At 44.2% G+C, this 18,326-nt stretch overlaps 1 protein-coding gene across 1 annotated transcript in view; it reads left to right on the plus strand.

Annotated features, from left to right (window-relative positions):
* Positions 1-4,057: 4,057 nt before the first annotated feature.
* Positions 4,058-18,326, plus strand: part of LOC110507975 (platelet-derived growth factor D) — a 53,411-nt gene continuing 39,142 nt past the window's right edge. The window contains exon 1 of the mRNA XM_036965549.1: positions 4,058-4,692. Coding sequence (XP_036821444.1) covers positions 4,569-4,692 — 124 coding nt within the window. The 5' untranslated portion in view covers positions 4,058-4,568. The remainder of the gene's footprint in view (positions 4,693-18,326) is intronic.

The raw sequence follows: 18,326 nt of genomic DNA on the forward strand, positions 1-18,326 counted from the left end.
TCTGCATTATGCAATGATAGTGACCATTTAATGATTTTACAACATACAGAAGAAGTGTGCTGGTTATCAAGAGGCAAAGAATTGACACGTTTTTTGGAATTGAGAGACAAGCTTAAATTTTCTTTACTGACCATAATTTTCACTTGTCTGACCACTTGCATGATGACGAGTTTCTCACACGACTGGCCTATCTGGGTGATGTTTTTTCTCGCCTGAATGATCGGAATCTAGGATTACAGGGACTCTCCACAACTATATTCAGTGTGTGGGACAACATTGAGGCTGTGATTAAGAAGTTGGAGCTTTTTTTTGTCTGCATTAACAAGGACAACAAACAGGTCTTTCCATCAATGCATGATTTTTTTGTGTGCAACTCATTATGATATAGCGAATCACCTGAGTGAGCTGTGTGCACAATTACGCAGGTACTTTCCCAGAATGGACCACACAAACAACTGGATTCGTTATCCCTTTCATGCCCTGCCTCCAGTCCACTTGCCGATATCTGAACAAGAGAGCCTCATCAAAATTGCAACAAGCGGTTCAGTGAAAATGTAATTTAATCAAAAGCCACTGCCAGATGGAAAATCGCTCTGTTAAGACACTGATGCCCTTTGTAACCACGTACCTATGTGAGAGTGGATTCTCAGCCCTCACTAAATACAGGCACAGACTGTGTGTGGAAAATGATTTAAGATGGACACTCTCTCCAATACAATCCAACATTGCAGAGTTGTGTGCATCCTTTCAAGCACACTCTTCTCGTTAACCTGTGGGGAGTTATTCACAATTTTTGATGAACAAATAGGGTTTCATATGTAAGATGGATAAATAAAGAGCAAAATGATTGATTATTATGATATTATTATTTGTGCGCTGGTCCTATAAGAGCCCTTTGTCACTTCCCACGAGCTGGGTTGTGACAAAAACTAATTAATTCTTATGTTTAATATATAGTGTGTGTGGCAAGCTTACAATGATGGCAAAAACAACACTTGAGAGTGTGCTGACCCTGGTGCTAGAGGGGGTATGCAGCTGGAGGTTGAATGTTTGAAGGGGTACGTGACTTTAAAAGTTAGGGAACCACTGGGTTGGAGGGATAAATCTCATGTTTGTTTACAATGAAATGTCCTCTATTGAGGATAGGTGATGAAGTCTCTCACACACAGCTAGGCAGAAAGACTGATTGTATCTCTATTAATTAGTCTCCCAGGGAGACAGAATGGCTTGTGATTGTGTGCTCAGCAATCCTGATTATCAACTGTGTACACCTCACTGTCAATGACTGTCACACATTAACTACACCCTGTCAAAGTCAACAACTCTGGCTCTAGAACAGTGGCATAGGCTTAGATAGGTAGGGAGGGGGAATCTGTGGGTAAGGTCAAAGGTTGAGGGTATGGAGGATGACAAGGTGGTTGAAGGTTACTCAGTTATGAGATGTGGACTGGCAGGATGAGAATGTTGGTGAGTGATAGTAACCATCAGTGTTATATTCTTACTTCATACAGACTGTCTTTCCAAGAGAACTAGAATGTCCCAAATGAATCTCTCCATCATAGACTAACTGGTGTCTGAGTCTATGCAGGTTATTTCTGTAAATGACTTGTAATAACTGTGGGTGTCTGTGTGTGTCTGGGAGACTTTACATAGAGAATTATGAGAAAAAGTTCAATGAATGTATCTGTTACTAATCAATGCTATAATACCACTCCTCAGATCTCACCTCCACATGACTGGTAGTATCTCCACATATATCGCTCACTCACTCACTCACTCACTCACTCACTCACTCACTCACTCACTCACTCACTCACTCACTCACTCACACACTCACTCACTCACTCACACACTCACTCACTCACACACTCACTCACTCACTCACTCACTCACTCACTCACTCACACACTCACTCACTCACTCACTCACACACTCACTCACACACTCACTCACTCACTCACTCACTCACTCACTCACTCACATTAGTACATATTCACTCACACACTAAATGGCTCAGTAGAAAACAATACATTTCTTGGCATATGCACAGTATAATACAGGAAGGCACAATTTATAGTCCAATATTTATACGTGTTTAGGGGAAGGGGGAGATTGGGGGGGCAAGTGTTTGAATTGTGCAGTATTTAGCAATTAAAAATAGAGTCTGGTAGCAGCAGTTGTAATGTGTGTGTAGCATGAATGTGTGTGTGTGTGTGTGTGTGTGTGTGTGTGTGTGTGTGCTAAGGTGTGGAGAATCAGACCAGGTGGTCAGTCCAGTTCAAGTGTTCAGCAGTCTGATGTCTTGTAGATACTATTGAAACGGTCTCTGAGCCTGTTGGTATCAGACCCCATGCTTTTATACCGTCTGCCCGATGGTAAAGGAGTGAACAGCTCATGGCTAAAGTGTGTGGGCTCTTTGATGATGCTGCTCTACATTGGTGTCAGAAGGGATCGAACCTCGGGCTAGAAGGTCGAGGGTTCGAGACCTGCTCCCTGCTGTTTCATTACATTGGTGTCAGAAGTGATCGTACCTCGGGCTAGAAGGTGGAGGGTTCGAGACCTGCTCCCTGCTGTTTCATTACATTGGTGTCAGAAGTGATCGGACTTCGGCTAGAAGGTGGAGGGTTCGAGACCTGCTCCCTGCTGTTTCATTACATTGGTGTCAGAAGTGATCGTACCTTGGGCTAGAAGGTGGAGGGTTCGAGACCTGCTCCCTGCTGTTTCATTACATTGGTGTCAGAAGTGATCAGACCTCGGGCTAGAAGGTGGAGGGTTGGAGACCTGCTCCCTGCTGTTTCATTACATTGGTGTCAGAAGTGATCGTACCTCGGGCTAGAAGGTGGAGGGTTCGAGACCTGCTCCCTGCTGTTTCATTACATTGGTGTCAGAAGTGATCGTATCTTGGGCTAGAAGGTGGAGGGTTGGAGACCTGCTCCCTGCTGTTTCATTACATTGGTGTCAGAAGGGATCGAACCTCGGGCTAGAAGGTGGAGGGTTCGAGACCTGCTCCCTGCTGTTTCATTACATTGGTGTCAGAAGTGATCAGACCTCGGGCTAGAAGGTGGAGGGTTCGAGACCTGCTCCCTGCTGTTTCATTACATTGGTGTCAGAAGTGATCGGACCTCGGGATAGAAGGTGGAGGGTTGGAGACCTGCTCCCTGCTGTTTCATTACATTGGTGTCAGAAGGGATCGGACCTCCCATCCACGACAGTGCGTGTGCTTGGCCTGTAAGACGTAAAGTCGCAAGCTAGCGCGAGGACGCGCTCTTTGAAAGGAGGGAGTAATGTAATGACCCTGGGTTTATAAGCGAGGAAATCGACCCTGCCGGCAGAGCATGCTTTTGTGGCACAGTCGATAGCGCGCCGGACCTCGGGCTAGAAGGTCGAGGGTTCGAGACCTGCTCCCTTCCTGTTTCATTACAGTATCTAGAAAATGAGAAAATAATTCATACATTCATTACAGTCCCTCAATATAATATAATATAGGCATTACAGAAATGTCCGCAGATATTCGCATAAGCTTCAATAGTTTGAATGGGCTATCCCTGGCAAAATAATAGGCTACGAACGTCATGCTATTACATGTAAATTAACAGAATACAAGACCTACATAAACCAAATTAGTGAAATCATTTTTTAAATGTTTCTTAACTAGGCAAAAACTCGGACGAAGCTGGGCCAATTGTAGGACGGCGCACAAATGTTATAAATGAATAATACAGTGTAATAGCCTGTAACTGTTATAGACATGGTTGCATTTGCTCAGTGAAATTGTGAAATGATGAACAGTGTCAGATATGGTCTCACTTATTCATCAGCCGCTTCAACAAGTGAATTAATGTCAGAGTTCTTCCCTGGACAAATTCCCGCCGAGTAAATACTGTATTATTGTCAGTGCCCAGTTTATTTCGCCTCCAATCAAGTTTCCTTCTCGATGAAAAATTCCTTCCTGTGTCCTTCTCACTCTGTGTGAGTGTGTGTCTGACTTTACCTCTAAAGTTTCCTTGTCGCTGCTAAAATGTTCCTTCTGGTCTATTTCCTTGTCCCGGTTCGCGTAAACGGGACAATCCTCGGGACAATCCTCCACTCTGATCAATTCACCGACTGAAGTTTCACACAAACCAGCGCGCGTGTAGAGCTACAGTGAGAGACACACACACTCTCAGCCTTGAAGTTAAATTGTTGGAAAGCATGTCGAGCTCGCTCTGATATCAGAGAAATTGAACTAAGGAGGATCATTTCACATGCCATTACCAGTGTGGATTAACTCGCGGTAAAGCGATAGAAAAAATCGGCGCCCGTACTTGTCTGTGGACATGAATATATGAACCTGCTCTGCATTCTGTAGCGGCGGAGCTGGTGTATGGTGAGTTTGAGACAGGCAGGTCGCTCCAGTCTTCTGTGAAAAGCGACTCGGGAGAAATGATGTGAACAGCACGAACGTTTTAAGAAAACTTTTACTTGAGTCTCCAGGGAAAACAAAAGTAGCTAATTGGTCTCTTTTCAGAACAATAGGTGGTTCTTCCACGCTTGGGATTTTAGTTTAGTGTGTAACCTCCACGGATAGAATGAACAGCTCTGGGCGCGTGGCACTGGCGCTGTTGCTCGCGCTGCTCGTGGGCTTTACCCGGGGCACACAAGGCCAGGTAGTGTCCGCCAAGGTGGTGAGGTCTTCTAACGTGAGGCAACATGGTGAGTCCCAGTTTTTGATGTGTGCATTTGTTTTGTATGAAAGAACCATAACAAGTGTTTCAACAACAAAGCAACTGGTGTTTTGGGCAGACTGGCTGTAGCCTATAATGGGTATGGTCAGTATTATTAGTGAATTGAATATTTTGATCACAATGGGTTTGTACTGGCAATTGTTTTGTTACAGATATGTTGGATGATTAGGCCTAGACACAATCAGACTTCTACAATACATTCTAAGATATCTAAATAAACATTACTCAATTGTAATTGAAACAATTTAAGGTGAATATAGAATATAGTCCATGTCATAAGTGGCCTGTCAGGAGAAGCCTAGATGTTGTTTCATCTAGTGGTGTGTATGTCTTAGTCAGTGGTGATGAACGACCTGCCTACACCAGGGAAGTCAGCTTCCTGTGTTGACCTGTTCAAATGACCTAGACACTCTATTGTTACTTTGTCTGAGAGAGAGACAGCGGGGGAGGGAAGACAGATGAGCTGCGTGGGGCCAGGGAAAGAAGAGGGGGAGAGAGACATCATTTAGGATATAGGGCACAGGCAGCAGGAGAAGAGAGCATACCAGTTGAGTTTTCTGACCTGTGGTCATAGCTACCCTGTTGACCTGGTTGGCCTCAGTGTTTTAGATTCACCGTAACATTGTCCTCAGTGTTCTGTGTTCCTTTCTGACCTGTGGTCATAGTTATAGTGGGGCAAAAAAGTATTTAGTCAGCCACCAATTGTGCAAGTTCTCCCACTTAAAAAGATGAGAGAGGCCTGTAGTTTTCATCATAGGTACACTTCAACTATGACAGACAAAATGAGAAAAAAAATCCAGAAAAGGTTGTGGACAGGTGTCTTTTATACTGATAACAAGTTCAAACAGATGCCATTAATACAGGTGGAGGACAGAGGAGCCTCTTAAAGAAGAAGTTACAGGTCTGTGAGAGCCAGAAATCTTGCTTGTTTGTAGGTGACCAAATACTTATTTTCCACCATAATTTGCAAATAAATTCATAAAAAATCCTACAATGTGATTTTCTGGATTTTTTGATCTCATTTTGTCTGTCATAGTTGAAGTGTACCTATGATGAAAATGACAGGCCTCTCTCATCTCTTTAAGTGGGAGAACTTGCACAATTGGTGGCTGACTAAATACTTTTTTGCCCCACTGTACCTTGTTGACCTCAGTGTTCTGTGTTCTTTTCTGACCTGTGGTCATAGCTACCTTGTTGACATGGTTGTCCTCAGTGTTCTAGAGCCACAGTAACACTAACAACCCACAGGTGTCATTTAGTTTGGCCTGGAGACTACAGCCACATCTTCAGCAGACTGACTATAACAGGCTGTCTCTCATCACATACAGCTGCCTGCTTGTGAGCCTCTTTCTTGGCGGAGAAACAAGAAAATACCAGAGTATAATTTTGGCCTCTGGACCCATGCTCTAGCCCAGGGTTTCCTGCCCCCAGGGTGTACATTTTGTTATTTGCCCCAGCACAACACAGCTGATTCAAATAATCAAAGCTTGATGATGAGTTGGTGATTTGAATCAGCTGTATAGTGCTAGGGGTAAAAACCAAAACGTGCACCCGGGGGGCGACGACTTTGGGAAACTTGCACTAGGCCCAGGTTCACATCAAACTCATAAGTGTATGTATTTGTGCTGTGTCAACTAATGGATCTCAACGAAGGGGCGGGAGGAAGGCCCATCCTAAGGATTTTGTTGGACTGGGTCTGAGTGTTGCGAGGTGGATCTGATCCTTAGTGTTTGGATTCAGTCAATTCTCCCACCTCTCTGTACTTCTGATGTGTGTGTGTGTGTGTGTGTGTGTGTGTGTGTGTACATGAGCAACGCTCATCAACATTGTTAAAAGGTTCTAATATCAATTGTAATAAATGCAACAGTTGGACAATGAAAGAAGATACTCCAAACATATATAAAATTAAATTGTTATTTACTGAATTCTAACACATGAAACATTTTACTGGCACAGACACATAATGAAGTTAGGAGTTTTTGGTGACTGCCTCATTAATTACTGTTGTTGTCACGTTCTGTTGCATAATTCAACACGTTTGTCAATAGCAGGATGCCCTCAGATTAAAAATCCACACCTTGGCTCTAGATCACGCCTCTATACGTACTCTACATTGTTAGTGATCAGACATAATATCCTAATCTGAATGTGAATCGCAGGAGTAAAATGAAAGTGTGAGAATACTTTGATGTTTTGTTACAGAGGACCGACCCCCTGTTGACTTTTAGGATCAACCACTCTAATGCAACACACACAACCAGGCATACTCAATGGCAAACTCCCAACCTCCTCTGGTCAAATCAAAGGGTTTTTAATTTAGTAACGACCCTATAAAGGATAGACCTCAGAGGAGGCCCACCACTCCATTTAATATTTCTCTCTCATTCTCTCCTCTTATCTCCCACTATCTAGTCTACATCATTTAATATCACTCCATACATTTACCCCCACCATCAATCTTGCTCTTGCTTATTCCTTCCTCAATCTCTCCATCTTTCTTTCTCTTCTTTAATCAAAAGCTTCTTCCGCTGTGGGTCTCAGAGCAAATCTAATGTGTCAAAGAGTGTTTGCACATAACACACACATGCACATAACACACACATTCACACACACACATTGACAACAGTCTGATTAGACTTCAACGTCTGCTGGAGAATGGGAGGCTGTTCCCGAATGCAAGGGAGGCTGTTCCCGAATGCAAGGGAGGCTGTTCCCGAATGCAAGGGAGGCTGTTCCCGAATGCAAGGGAGGCTGTTCCCGAATGTAAAGGAGGCTGTTCCCGAATGCAAGGGAGGCTGTTCCCGAATGCATGGGAGGCTGTTCCCGAATGTAAGGGAGGCTGTTCCCGAATGCAAGGGAGGGTGGATGGAATTAAACTCTGTTAGGCGGTGTCCTCTGACCGTTGGTGATCTCAGTGGCCTTCTCTAGGGCCCTATAAAATCTGCTCCGAATCATGGAATCCAGACATTAAAATGGAATTCAACATTCCAACATGTATTGAACTTATACTTAACAAAATATAAACGTAACATGTGAAGTGTTGGTCCCATGTTTCATGAGCTGAAATAAAAGATCCCCGAAATGTTCCATAAGCTTATTTCTCTAATTTTGTGCACACATTTGTTTTCTTTCCTCTTAGTGAGCATTTCTCCTTTGCCAAGATAATCCATCCACCTGACAGGTGTGGCATATCAAGAATCCGATTAAACAGCATGATAATTACACAGGTGCATCTTGTGCTGGGGACAATAAAGGGCCACTCTAAAATGTGCTGTTTTGTTACACAACACAGTGCCACAGATGTCTCACATTTTGAGGGAGCGTGCAATTGTCGTACTGACTGCAGGAATATCCACTAGAGCTCTTGCCAGATAATTTAATGTTTCATTTCTCTACCATGAGCTGCCTCCAACGTCATTTTAGAGAATTTGGCAGTACGTCCAACCGACCTCACAACCGCAGGCCGAGTATAACCATGCCAGCCCAGGACCTCCACATCCGGCTTCTTCACCCGTGGGATCGTCTGAGACCAGCCACCCGGACAGCAAACTGTGGGTTTGCACAATCAAAAAAATTCTAAAAAGCATCTGTCCTTGGTTGCAACACTCACTACTGAGTTCCAAACTGCCTCTGGAAGCAACGTCGGCACAATAACTGTTCGTCGGGAGCTTCATGAACTGGGTTTCCATGGCCGAGCAGCCGCACACAAGCCTATGATCACCATGCGCAATGCCAAGCATCAGCTGGAGTGGTATAGAGCTTGTCTCTCTCCCTCCCGGAGGAACTGAGACCTAGGACCATGCCTCAGGACTACCTGGTCTGATGACTCCTGGCTGTCCCCAGTCCAGCTGGTTGTGCTGCTGCTCCAGTTTCAACTGTTCTGCCTGCGGTTATAAAATCCTGACTTGTTCACCGGATTTGCTACCTGTCCCAGACCTGCTGTTCTCTCTCTGTCTTTTACTCCTGTGGTGATGACCTGTTGCACCCTCTACAACCAATGTGATTATTATTTGACCCTGCTGGTCATCTATGAACGCTTGAACATCTTGAAGAAGAATCTGGCCTTATTGTTCCATGTACTCTTATAATCTCCACCCAGCACAGCCAGAAGAGGACTGGCCGCCCCTCAGAGCCTGGTTATTCTCTAGGGTTTATCCTAGGTTCCTGCCTTTCTAGGGAGTTTTCCTAGCTACCGTGCTTCTACATCTTCATTGCTTGCTGTTTGGGGTTTTAGGCAGAGCCCTGACCTCAACCCCATCGAACACCTTTGGGATGAATTGGAATGCCGACTGCGAGCCAGGCCTGTTTGCCCAACATCAGTGCACAACCTCACTAATGCCTTTGTGGCTGATTGGAAGCAAGTCCCCGCAGCAATGTTCGGACATTAGTGGAAAGCCTTCCCAGAAGAGTGGAAGCTGTTATAGCAGCAAAGGGGGACCAACTCCATATTAATGCCCATTATTTTGGAATGAGATGTTGAACGAGCAGGTGTCCACATAACCACAGATGCATATCTGTTTTCCCAGTCATGTGAAATCCATAGACTAGGGCCTAATGAATTTATTTCAATTGACTGATTTCCTTAAAGTCCATAACTGTTAATTTGGTTCAGTGTAGTAGGAAATCAACTAAATGTATTGAATTTATGTGGTCACTTTTTTTGGGATAGTCAGATAGCCCATCTGTAGATGCTCTACACATGGTCATACTATCTGTTAATAAGTAACTGCTTGCAAAGGTTAGGGTTCGTGAAATGGTTAAGATAAGGGTTAGGGTTAGTACAGTTTATGGTTGAATTGTTACTGATAGTCTGTAGGGCAGCTTCAGATGGACTATCCAAGAAAGTGATAATGAAAATGCATTAATTCGTCTAAGTTATCATAAACAAAATACATCAGTGAATCATATTTGTCTGCAACTTTCTGAAATGGCACGTGTGCTTTGTTTAGCCATTAGCAATTATGCTTACGTTAACCATTTTTCTGGTAGAGCTGTAAAGGTTGTCCCAAAACCTTGTCAATTAAATGTTAACTACAAAGTAGCCTATTCCTACCTGGCAGAATATCATTATTTGCATCATTCAGTGGCCATTTGTTTAGCAAATTATGCAATCATATGAGCTCTATAGGAACATAGCTAACCAGACCACGGTCTCTTGCTACAGGAACATTGCTAACCAGACCACGGTCTCTTGCTACTGGAACATTGCTAACCAGACCACGGTCTCTTGCTACAGGAACATTGCTAACCAGACCACGGTCTCTCGCTACAGGAACATCGCTAACCAGACAACGGTCTCTTGCTACAGGAACATCGCTAACCAGATTATGGTCTCTTGCTGGTGCACAGTTGCAATACAGTGTAACTACACACCAAAATATATAATAGATTTTTTATTTTTCTCAGACCTAAAATGGTCTCCTGATGTGGTTTAAGCAGGGTTGTGGACTTACAACATCAAATGTTGTTGTTTTTCTTTGAAAAAAGTGAGATTTTGATTTTAAAATACTGGGAAAAAAGAAAACATGGACAAACAGAGAAAGTGGAATTTGGGGAAAGATTAAACAGAATCAGGCAAACAAATTCAACAGATTTTATAGGGGCTGAATTGTGTCAGTATGCGATGTTATTAGACTTGGCTGAGTCTGGGGACTGGGGGGCCTTGTCTCTCCAAGGCGAAACACACACATACACATGCAGCTATGCTCACATACTCTACCACTGGAGTGAAAGACTCTCCAAACCATGTGGACTTGATCAGTATGGTTCTGAAGTGATTTTGATGGTCTATAGGTTGACACTTGGGCGTGTGTCTCCTTTGTGGAGGGAAGGGAGGGGGTCTGTAAAGTCGTCTGAACTCCAGAAACTCATGAGTCATTGGTTAGAATGAGTTAAACTGGGACAACCCTACACACACACAACATTACAGGATCACTCCTCCCAGGGAATCCCCAGTTAACACACACACCATGCCAAATTGTAACAGCTAAAGAGCCCCCGCCCCTAGACTTTGGCAGGCTGTGTTTTCCTCTCCTCTATGCAGACAATAGGGTGGCGTGGATAGGCTGAAGACACCTGCCAACACTGAGTAATGGAACTGACGATGGAAGAGCAAAGAGAGAGAGAGTGTGTGTGTGTGTGTGTGTGTGTGTGTGTGTGTGTGTGTGTGTGTGTGCTTAGCATCTGTGTTATTAGAGTGCCATTCTTTCTGTAGTTTTCAGGGAGATGAATCTGTAAGAAGATAGGAAGAGCAGAAGAGAGGAGTGAGGCTAAGAGAAGATGTCACCTTAGTGCCTTGTCAGCTTTGGACCAGAGCCATCTGACGACACTATGGAGAACAGTGACGATGTAGGGATGAGAACGGGGGATAAATTGGGTAAACAGGTGAAAGATGGGGATAGAAAGACCTGAGAGGCTGGCCCTCAACTTACAGCTGACGAGGAGATATATATAGAGAGAGAGGGTACGTGGAGGAAAGAAGCTGAGGCTGTTCCTCAATTTATACATACAGCTGACGAGGAGAGAGAGCGAGAGAGAAAGAGGGGAGGTGAGAGGAGGGGACTCCATTAGTTTGACAGAAATAAAGCTGACATGACATCAATTTCTAACTGCCTGATGAGAAGGACAAAGTGCTGATCATGCTGTGTGTTCCTTTATGCATTTGTCTACTTCTTTTTGCATGATGCATGAATTTAGTGACATTCTACAGTGATTCCCCAATCCTCTCTCTATTCCTCATTCTCATTGTTCCTCTCTCTCTTCCTCATTCTCACTGTTCCTCTCTCTTCCTCATTCTCATTGTTCCTCTCTCTCTTCCTCATTCTCACTGTTCCTCTCTCTCCCTCATTCTCCCTCATCCTCTCTCTCTCTTCCTCATTCTCACTGTTACTCTCTCTCTTCCTCATTCTCACTGTTCCTCTCTCTCTTCCTCATTCTCTAGCTTTCTCTCTCCCTCATCCTCTCTCTCTTCCTCATTCTCACTGTTCCTCTCTCTCCCTCATTCTCTAGCTTTCTCTCTCCCTCATCCTCTCTCTCTTCCTCATTCTCACTGTTCCTCTCACTGTTCCTCATTCTCTAGCTTTCTCTCTCCCTCATCCTCTCTCTCTTCCTCATTCTCACTGTTCCTCTCTCTCTTCCTTATTCTCACTGTTCCTCTCTCTTCCTCATTCTCACTGTTCCTCTATCTCTTCCTCATTCTCACTGTTCCTCTCTCTCCCTCATTCTCTAGCTTTCTCTCTCCCTCATTCTCTAGCTTTCTCTCTTCCTCATTCTCACTGTTCCTCTCTCTCCCTCATTCTCTAGCGTTCTCTCTCCCTCATTCTCTAGCGTTCTCTCTCCCTCATTCTCTAGCTTTCTCTCTCCCTCATCCTCTCTCTCTTCCTCATTCTCACTGTTCCTCTCTCTCCCTCATTCTCTAGCGTTCTCTCTCCCTCATTCTCTAGCATTCTCTCTCCCTCATCCTCTTTCCCCTCCTGAGAGTTATCTGCTGTGTAGTGGACTTCTGAATTATATCAATTGACAGAAATGATGGAGAAAATGCCAGAATTGACGACGTGTTCATGTGAAGACAGGAAGCCAGTCACAATTGTGTGTGAGAGATTACTGTGTTTGTCTATGTCTAATAGCTGACTCAATTAGAGTGTAAGACTGATGCCTCGGTCACTCTGAAGATAGAGCTTTACCTCAGCTGAATGAGACCTTTTGTCCTGTCACACACACACACACACACACACAGGCAGGCAGGCAGGCAGGCAGGCAGGCAGGCAGGCAGGCAGGCAGGCAGGCAGGCAGGCAGGCAGGCAGGCAGGCAGGCAGGCAGGCAGGCAGGCAGGCAGGCAGGCAGGCAGGCAGGCAGGCAGGCAGGCAGGCAGGCAGGCAGGCAGGCAGGCAGGCAGGCAGGCAGGCAGGCAGGCAGGCAGGCAGGCAGGCAGGCAGGCAGGCAGGCAGGCAGGCAGGCAGGCACGGATGAGAGTGACCTGGTTGGTCCTGTCAGTCTAGTAGACGTTAGAGTGAAGTGGTAACTGTGGCTTCGAGTCACGCTGCCGCTGAAGTCACATGCTTAGTATAAATGCTTCAGGAAGGAATCCCTAACCCAGAGAAACTCTTATTTAGAGTCTTTCTCGCTCTCTCGCTTTTTTACATGTTTTTTATCCATCTCTGCAGAGATAGAGAGAATAGAGCGGGGCTTTGATTGGTTTAATTCCATTAGCTGCACTTGAGCTAACACACACACACACACACACACACACACACACACACACACACACAGAGCATTTTAACACTGGCACACATTTTTAAAGGCCACTTCCGTAGCTTGACGTAAATCTGGAGAGCCTAAAATAAGAATCATCAGAACAGAATGATTTCAGCAGATTCCTCATAATATAAGAGTTACAGTTGAAGTCGGAAGTTTACATACGTTTAGGTTGGAGTCATTTACTCGTTTTTCAACCACTTCACACATTTCTTGTTAACAAACTATAGTTTTGGCAAGTCGGTAGGACATCTAATTTGTGCATGACACAAATAATTTTTCTAACAATTGTTTTCAGACATTATTTCACTTATAATTCACTGTATCACAATTTCAGTGGGTCAGAAGTTTACATTGACTTTAAACACCTTGGAAAATTCCAGAAAATGATGTCATGGCTTTAGAAGCTTCTGATAGGCTCATTGACATAATTTGAGTAAATTAGAGGTGTACCTGTGGATGTATTTCAAGGCCTACCTTCAAACTCAGTGCCTCTTTGCTTGACATCATGGAAAAATCTAAAGAAATCAGCCAAGACTTCAGAAAAATATTGTAGACCTCCACAAGTCTGGTTCATCCTTGGGAACAATTTCCAAACGCCTGAAGGTACCACGTTCATCTGTACAAACAATAGTATGCAAGTATAAACACCATGGGACCACACAGCTGTCATACTGCTCAGGAAGAAGATGCGTTCTGTCTCCTAGAGATGAACGTTCTTTGGTGTGAAAAGTACAAATCAATCACAGAACAACAGCAAAGGACCTTGTGAAGATTCTGGAGGAACTGGTACAAAAGTATCTATATCCACAGTAAAACAAGTCCGATATCGACACAACCTGCAAGTTGCAAAATGGCTTAAGGACAACAAAGTCAAGGTATTAGAGTAGCCATCACAAAGCCCTGACCTCAATCCTATAGAACATTTGTGGGCAGAACTGAAAAAGCGTGTGCAAGCAAGGAGGCCTACAAACCTGACTCCGTTACACCAGCTCTGCTCCAAAATTCACCCAACTTATTGGTTGAAGCTTATGGAAGGTTACCCAAAGTTAAACAATTTTAATGGCAATGCTACCAAATACTAAATTAGTGTATGTACACTTCTGACCCACTTGGAAAATGATGAATGAAAACAAAAGATGAAATAAATCATTCTCTACTATTATTCTGACATTTCACATTCTTAAAATAAAATGGTGATCCTAACTGACCTAAGATAAGGATTTCTTACTAGGATTAGATGTCAGGAATTGTGAAAAACTGAGTTTAAATGTATTCGGCTGAGGTGTATGTAAACTCTGACTTCAACTGTATGAGTCAACTTCATGGGACAACACTGGAGGTTTACCAGTAGATAAAGAATGCCTCACTCACTAACACACACACACAAACTAGGGCAAAGAGGATAAAAGTACATTAGATACATTCCCATAACCCCCCATAAAGGAGCAATTCTAGGCTAATCCAAAACACCACAGGGTGTGTGGCCTGCTCCATTCGCCGCACTTAGGGGGGTGAAAAAGTATGACTGCGTGTGACGGAGTTTGTTTGTGTGTGCACGGGCATGTGTGTTTCTTTTAAGCATGACAAATTCATGTCCATTAACACAGAGAGTGAGGGGGTTACACGAACACTGTGGCGAAGCTAATTCATTTATTCACATGCTCTGATACCCTCTATAGAAACATCCTCAGAGAGAGAGAGAAAAAAGGGAGGGAGAAAGAAAGGTGGAGAGGAAAGGAAGAGCGTAGGGAGAGAGAGAGAGGGAGGGAAAGGAAGAGCGCAGGGAGAGAGAGAGAGGGAGGGAAAGGAAGCGCGAAAGATAGCTAGCCCTACTAATGGGGAAAACCAAAAATGTTTGTGTGTGTGTGTGTGTGTGTGTGTGTGTGTGTGTGTGTGTGTGTGTGTGTGTGTGTGCGTGCGTGTGTGTGTGTGTGTGTGTGTGTGTGTGTGTGTGTGTGTGTGTGTGTATATATTAGAGGTCGACCATTGTGATTTTTCAACGCCGATACCGAAACCGATTATTATTACCAAAAAAGCCGATACCGATTAATCAGCCGATTTAAATATATATATATATATTTTTATTTGTAATAATAACAATTACAACTTATTTTAACTGAATATAATACATCAATAAAATCAATTTATTCTCAAGTAGATAATGAAACATGTTCAATTTGGTTGAAATAATACGAAAACAAAGTGTTGGAAAAGAAAGTAAAAGTGCAATATGTGCTATGTAAGAAAGCTAACGTTTCAGTTCCTTGCTCAGAACATGAGAACATATGAAAGCTGGTGGTTCCTTTTAACATGAGTCTTCAATATTCCCAGGTAATAATTTTTAGGTTGTAGTTATTATAGGACTATTAGTGGCGGCAGGTAGCCTAGTGGTTAGAGCGTTGGGCCAGTAACCGAAAGGATGCTCGGCTAGCACATCCCCTTTCTCTTCAGGCCCTTACCTGTGCTGGTCCATTTAGCAAAGTTAGCCTCTCCAGTGAGGCATCTCTTTAACACCTTGGCTACACCTGCTGAATAATGCAGATCGCACCTTTGCTGACTCAGTGCTTTGGCCAGGCCATCAGGGACATAAGCTGACTGTCTTTGGCAGGCTGTCACTCAAACACACACATACACACTGATACAAACATGCCATGTAATAGGTCATGTGGTCTGGTTGGTGGCTACCTCTTAACTCCACATGGCATTTTGGTAACTCTATCCTATCGGTGTGAAGATGCAATAATGTTCTACAAGCCACCTCTCTATACAGGGGGTGGTGTCTCTCTCGCTCTCATACACACACACACGCACATGCCGGCACACACACACACACACACACTGCTGTGAAGGCGGAAGGAGGAGGAGTCAGAGTGGATCTGTTTTCCTGAATAAGCAGTTGTGTGTGTGAGATCCATCTCCTTAAGTTGATAAACAGAATGAATAACACATTCCCTGGAAGAACACAGAGTAAACGGAGAAAGAGAGAGGGGACAAGGAGAAGGAAAGACAGGAAAGAATAGCGGTGTGGCCCGTGTGGTTCAATTGGTAGAGCATGGTGTGTGTGTGTGTGTGTGTGTGTGTGTGTGTGTGTGTGTGAATTCAAATGTATTTGTCACATACACAAGTTTAGCAATGCTTGTGCTCCTATCTCCGACAGTGCAGTAATGTCTAACAGTTTCACAACATATACCCGAAATACACGTAAATCTATGGATTAAGAATATATATATATATCAGCAAAAAGCCAAACGTCCTCTCACTGTCAACTGCGTTTATTTTCAGCAAACTCAACATGTGTAAATATTTGTATGAACATAACAAGATTCAACAACTGAGACATAAACTGAACAAGTTCCACAGACATGTGACTAACAGACATGGAATAATGTGTCCCTGAACAAAGGAACAAAGGGGGAGGGGGGGGGGGGGGTTCAAATCAAAAGTAACAGTCAGTATCTGGTGTGGCCACCAGCTGCATTAAGTACTGCAGTGCATCTCCTCCTCATGGACTGTACCAGATTTGCCAGTTCTTGCCGTGAGATGTTACCCCACTTCCACCAAGGCACCTGTAAGTTCCCGGACATTTCTGGGGGGGAATGGCCCTAGCCCTCACCCTCCGATCCAACAGGTCCAGACGTGCTCAATGGGATTGAGATCCGGGCTTTTCGCTGGCCATGGCAAAACACTGATCGGCCATTCCGATTAATTGGTCGACCTCTACACATAAGGGAAGAGGATGTCTTCCTGTAACGCACAGCGTTGAGATTGCCTGCAGTGACAACAAGCTCAGTCCGATGATGCTGTGACACACCGCCCCAGACCATGACGGACCCTCCACCTCCAAATCGATCCCGCTCTAGAGTACAGGCCTCGGTGTAACGCTCATTCCTTCGAACATAAACATGAATCCGACCAACACCCTGGTGAGACACAACCCCGACTCGTCAGTGAAGAGCACCTTTTGCCAGTCCTGTCTGGACCAGCAACGGTGGGTTTGTGCCAATAGGCGACGTTGTTGCCGGTGATGTCTGGTGGGGACCTGCCTTACAACAGGCCTACAAGCCCTCATTCCAGCCTCTCTCAGCCTATTGTGGACAGTCTGAGCACTGATGGAGGGACTGTGTGTTTCTGGTGTAACTCGGGCAGTTGTTGTTGCCATTCTATACCTGTCCCGCATGTGTGATGTTCGGATGTACCGATCCTGTGCAGTTGTTGTTACACGTGGTCTGCCACTGCGAGGACGATCAGCTGTCCGTCCTGTATCCCTGTAGCCCTGTCTTAGGCGTCTCACAGTACGGACATTGCAATTTATTGCCCTGGCCACATCTGCAGTCCTCATTGCAGCATGCCTAAGGCACGTTCACACAGATGAGCAGGGACACTGGGCATCTTTCTGTTGGTGTTTTTCAGAGTCAGTAGCAAGGCCTCTTTCGTGTCCAAAGTTTTCTTAACTGTGACCTTAATTGCCTACCGTCTGTAAGCTGTTAGTGTCTTAAAGTCCGTTCCACAGGTGCATGTTCATTAATTGTTTATGGTTCATTGAACAAGCATGGGAAACAGTGTTTTAAACCATTTACAATGAAGATCTGTGAAGTTATTTGGATTTTTACGAATTATCTTTGAAAGACAGGGTCCTGAAAAAGGGACGTTTCTTTTTTTGCTGAGTTTATATATACATACACACACACACACACATATGTCAGAGTGGCATTGGGCGAAGATATCGTGTATAGCATATACATGTGAGATGGGTAATGCAATATTTACAAACAAATGTGTGTGTTCATAGGTTATGTTTGTGTGTGTTCCAGTGGTGGAAAAAGTATCCAGTTGTCTTACTAAATGTAAAGATACGTTAATAGAAAATGACTCAAATAAAAGTGAAAGTCACCCAGTAAATTTACTTCTTGAGTAAAACTCTAGAAGTGTTTGGTTAAATAAACTATTTCAAATTCATTATTTTAAGAAAACCAGACGGCACCATTTTCTTGTTTTTTTTATGGGTAGCCAGGGGCACACTCTAACACTTAAACATAATTTACAAATGAAGCATTTATGTTTAGTGAGTCCGCTCGATCAGAGGCAGTAGAAGACAAGGGATGTTCTCTGTTCAGTGAGTCCGCTCGATCAGAGGCAGTAGATGACAAGGGATGTTCTCTGTTCAGTGAGTCCACTCGATCAGAGGCAGTAGATGACAAGGGATGTTCTCTGTTCAGTGAGTCCGCTCGATCAGAGGCAGTAGATGACCAGGGATGTTCTCTGTTCAGTGAGTCCTCCAGATCAGAGGCAGTAGATGACCAGGGATGTTCTCTGTTCAGTGAGTCCACTCGATCAGAGGCAGTAGA

This window comes from Oncorhynchus mykiss, chromosome 27 (genome assembly GCF_013265735.2).
Source record: "Oncorhynchus mykiss isolate Arlee chromosome 27, USDA_OmykA_1.1, whole genome shotgun sequence".
Classification (NCBI taxonomy): Eukaryota; Metazoa; Chordata; class Actinopteri; order Salmoniformes; family Salmonidae; genus Oncorhynchus; species Oncorhynchus mykiss.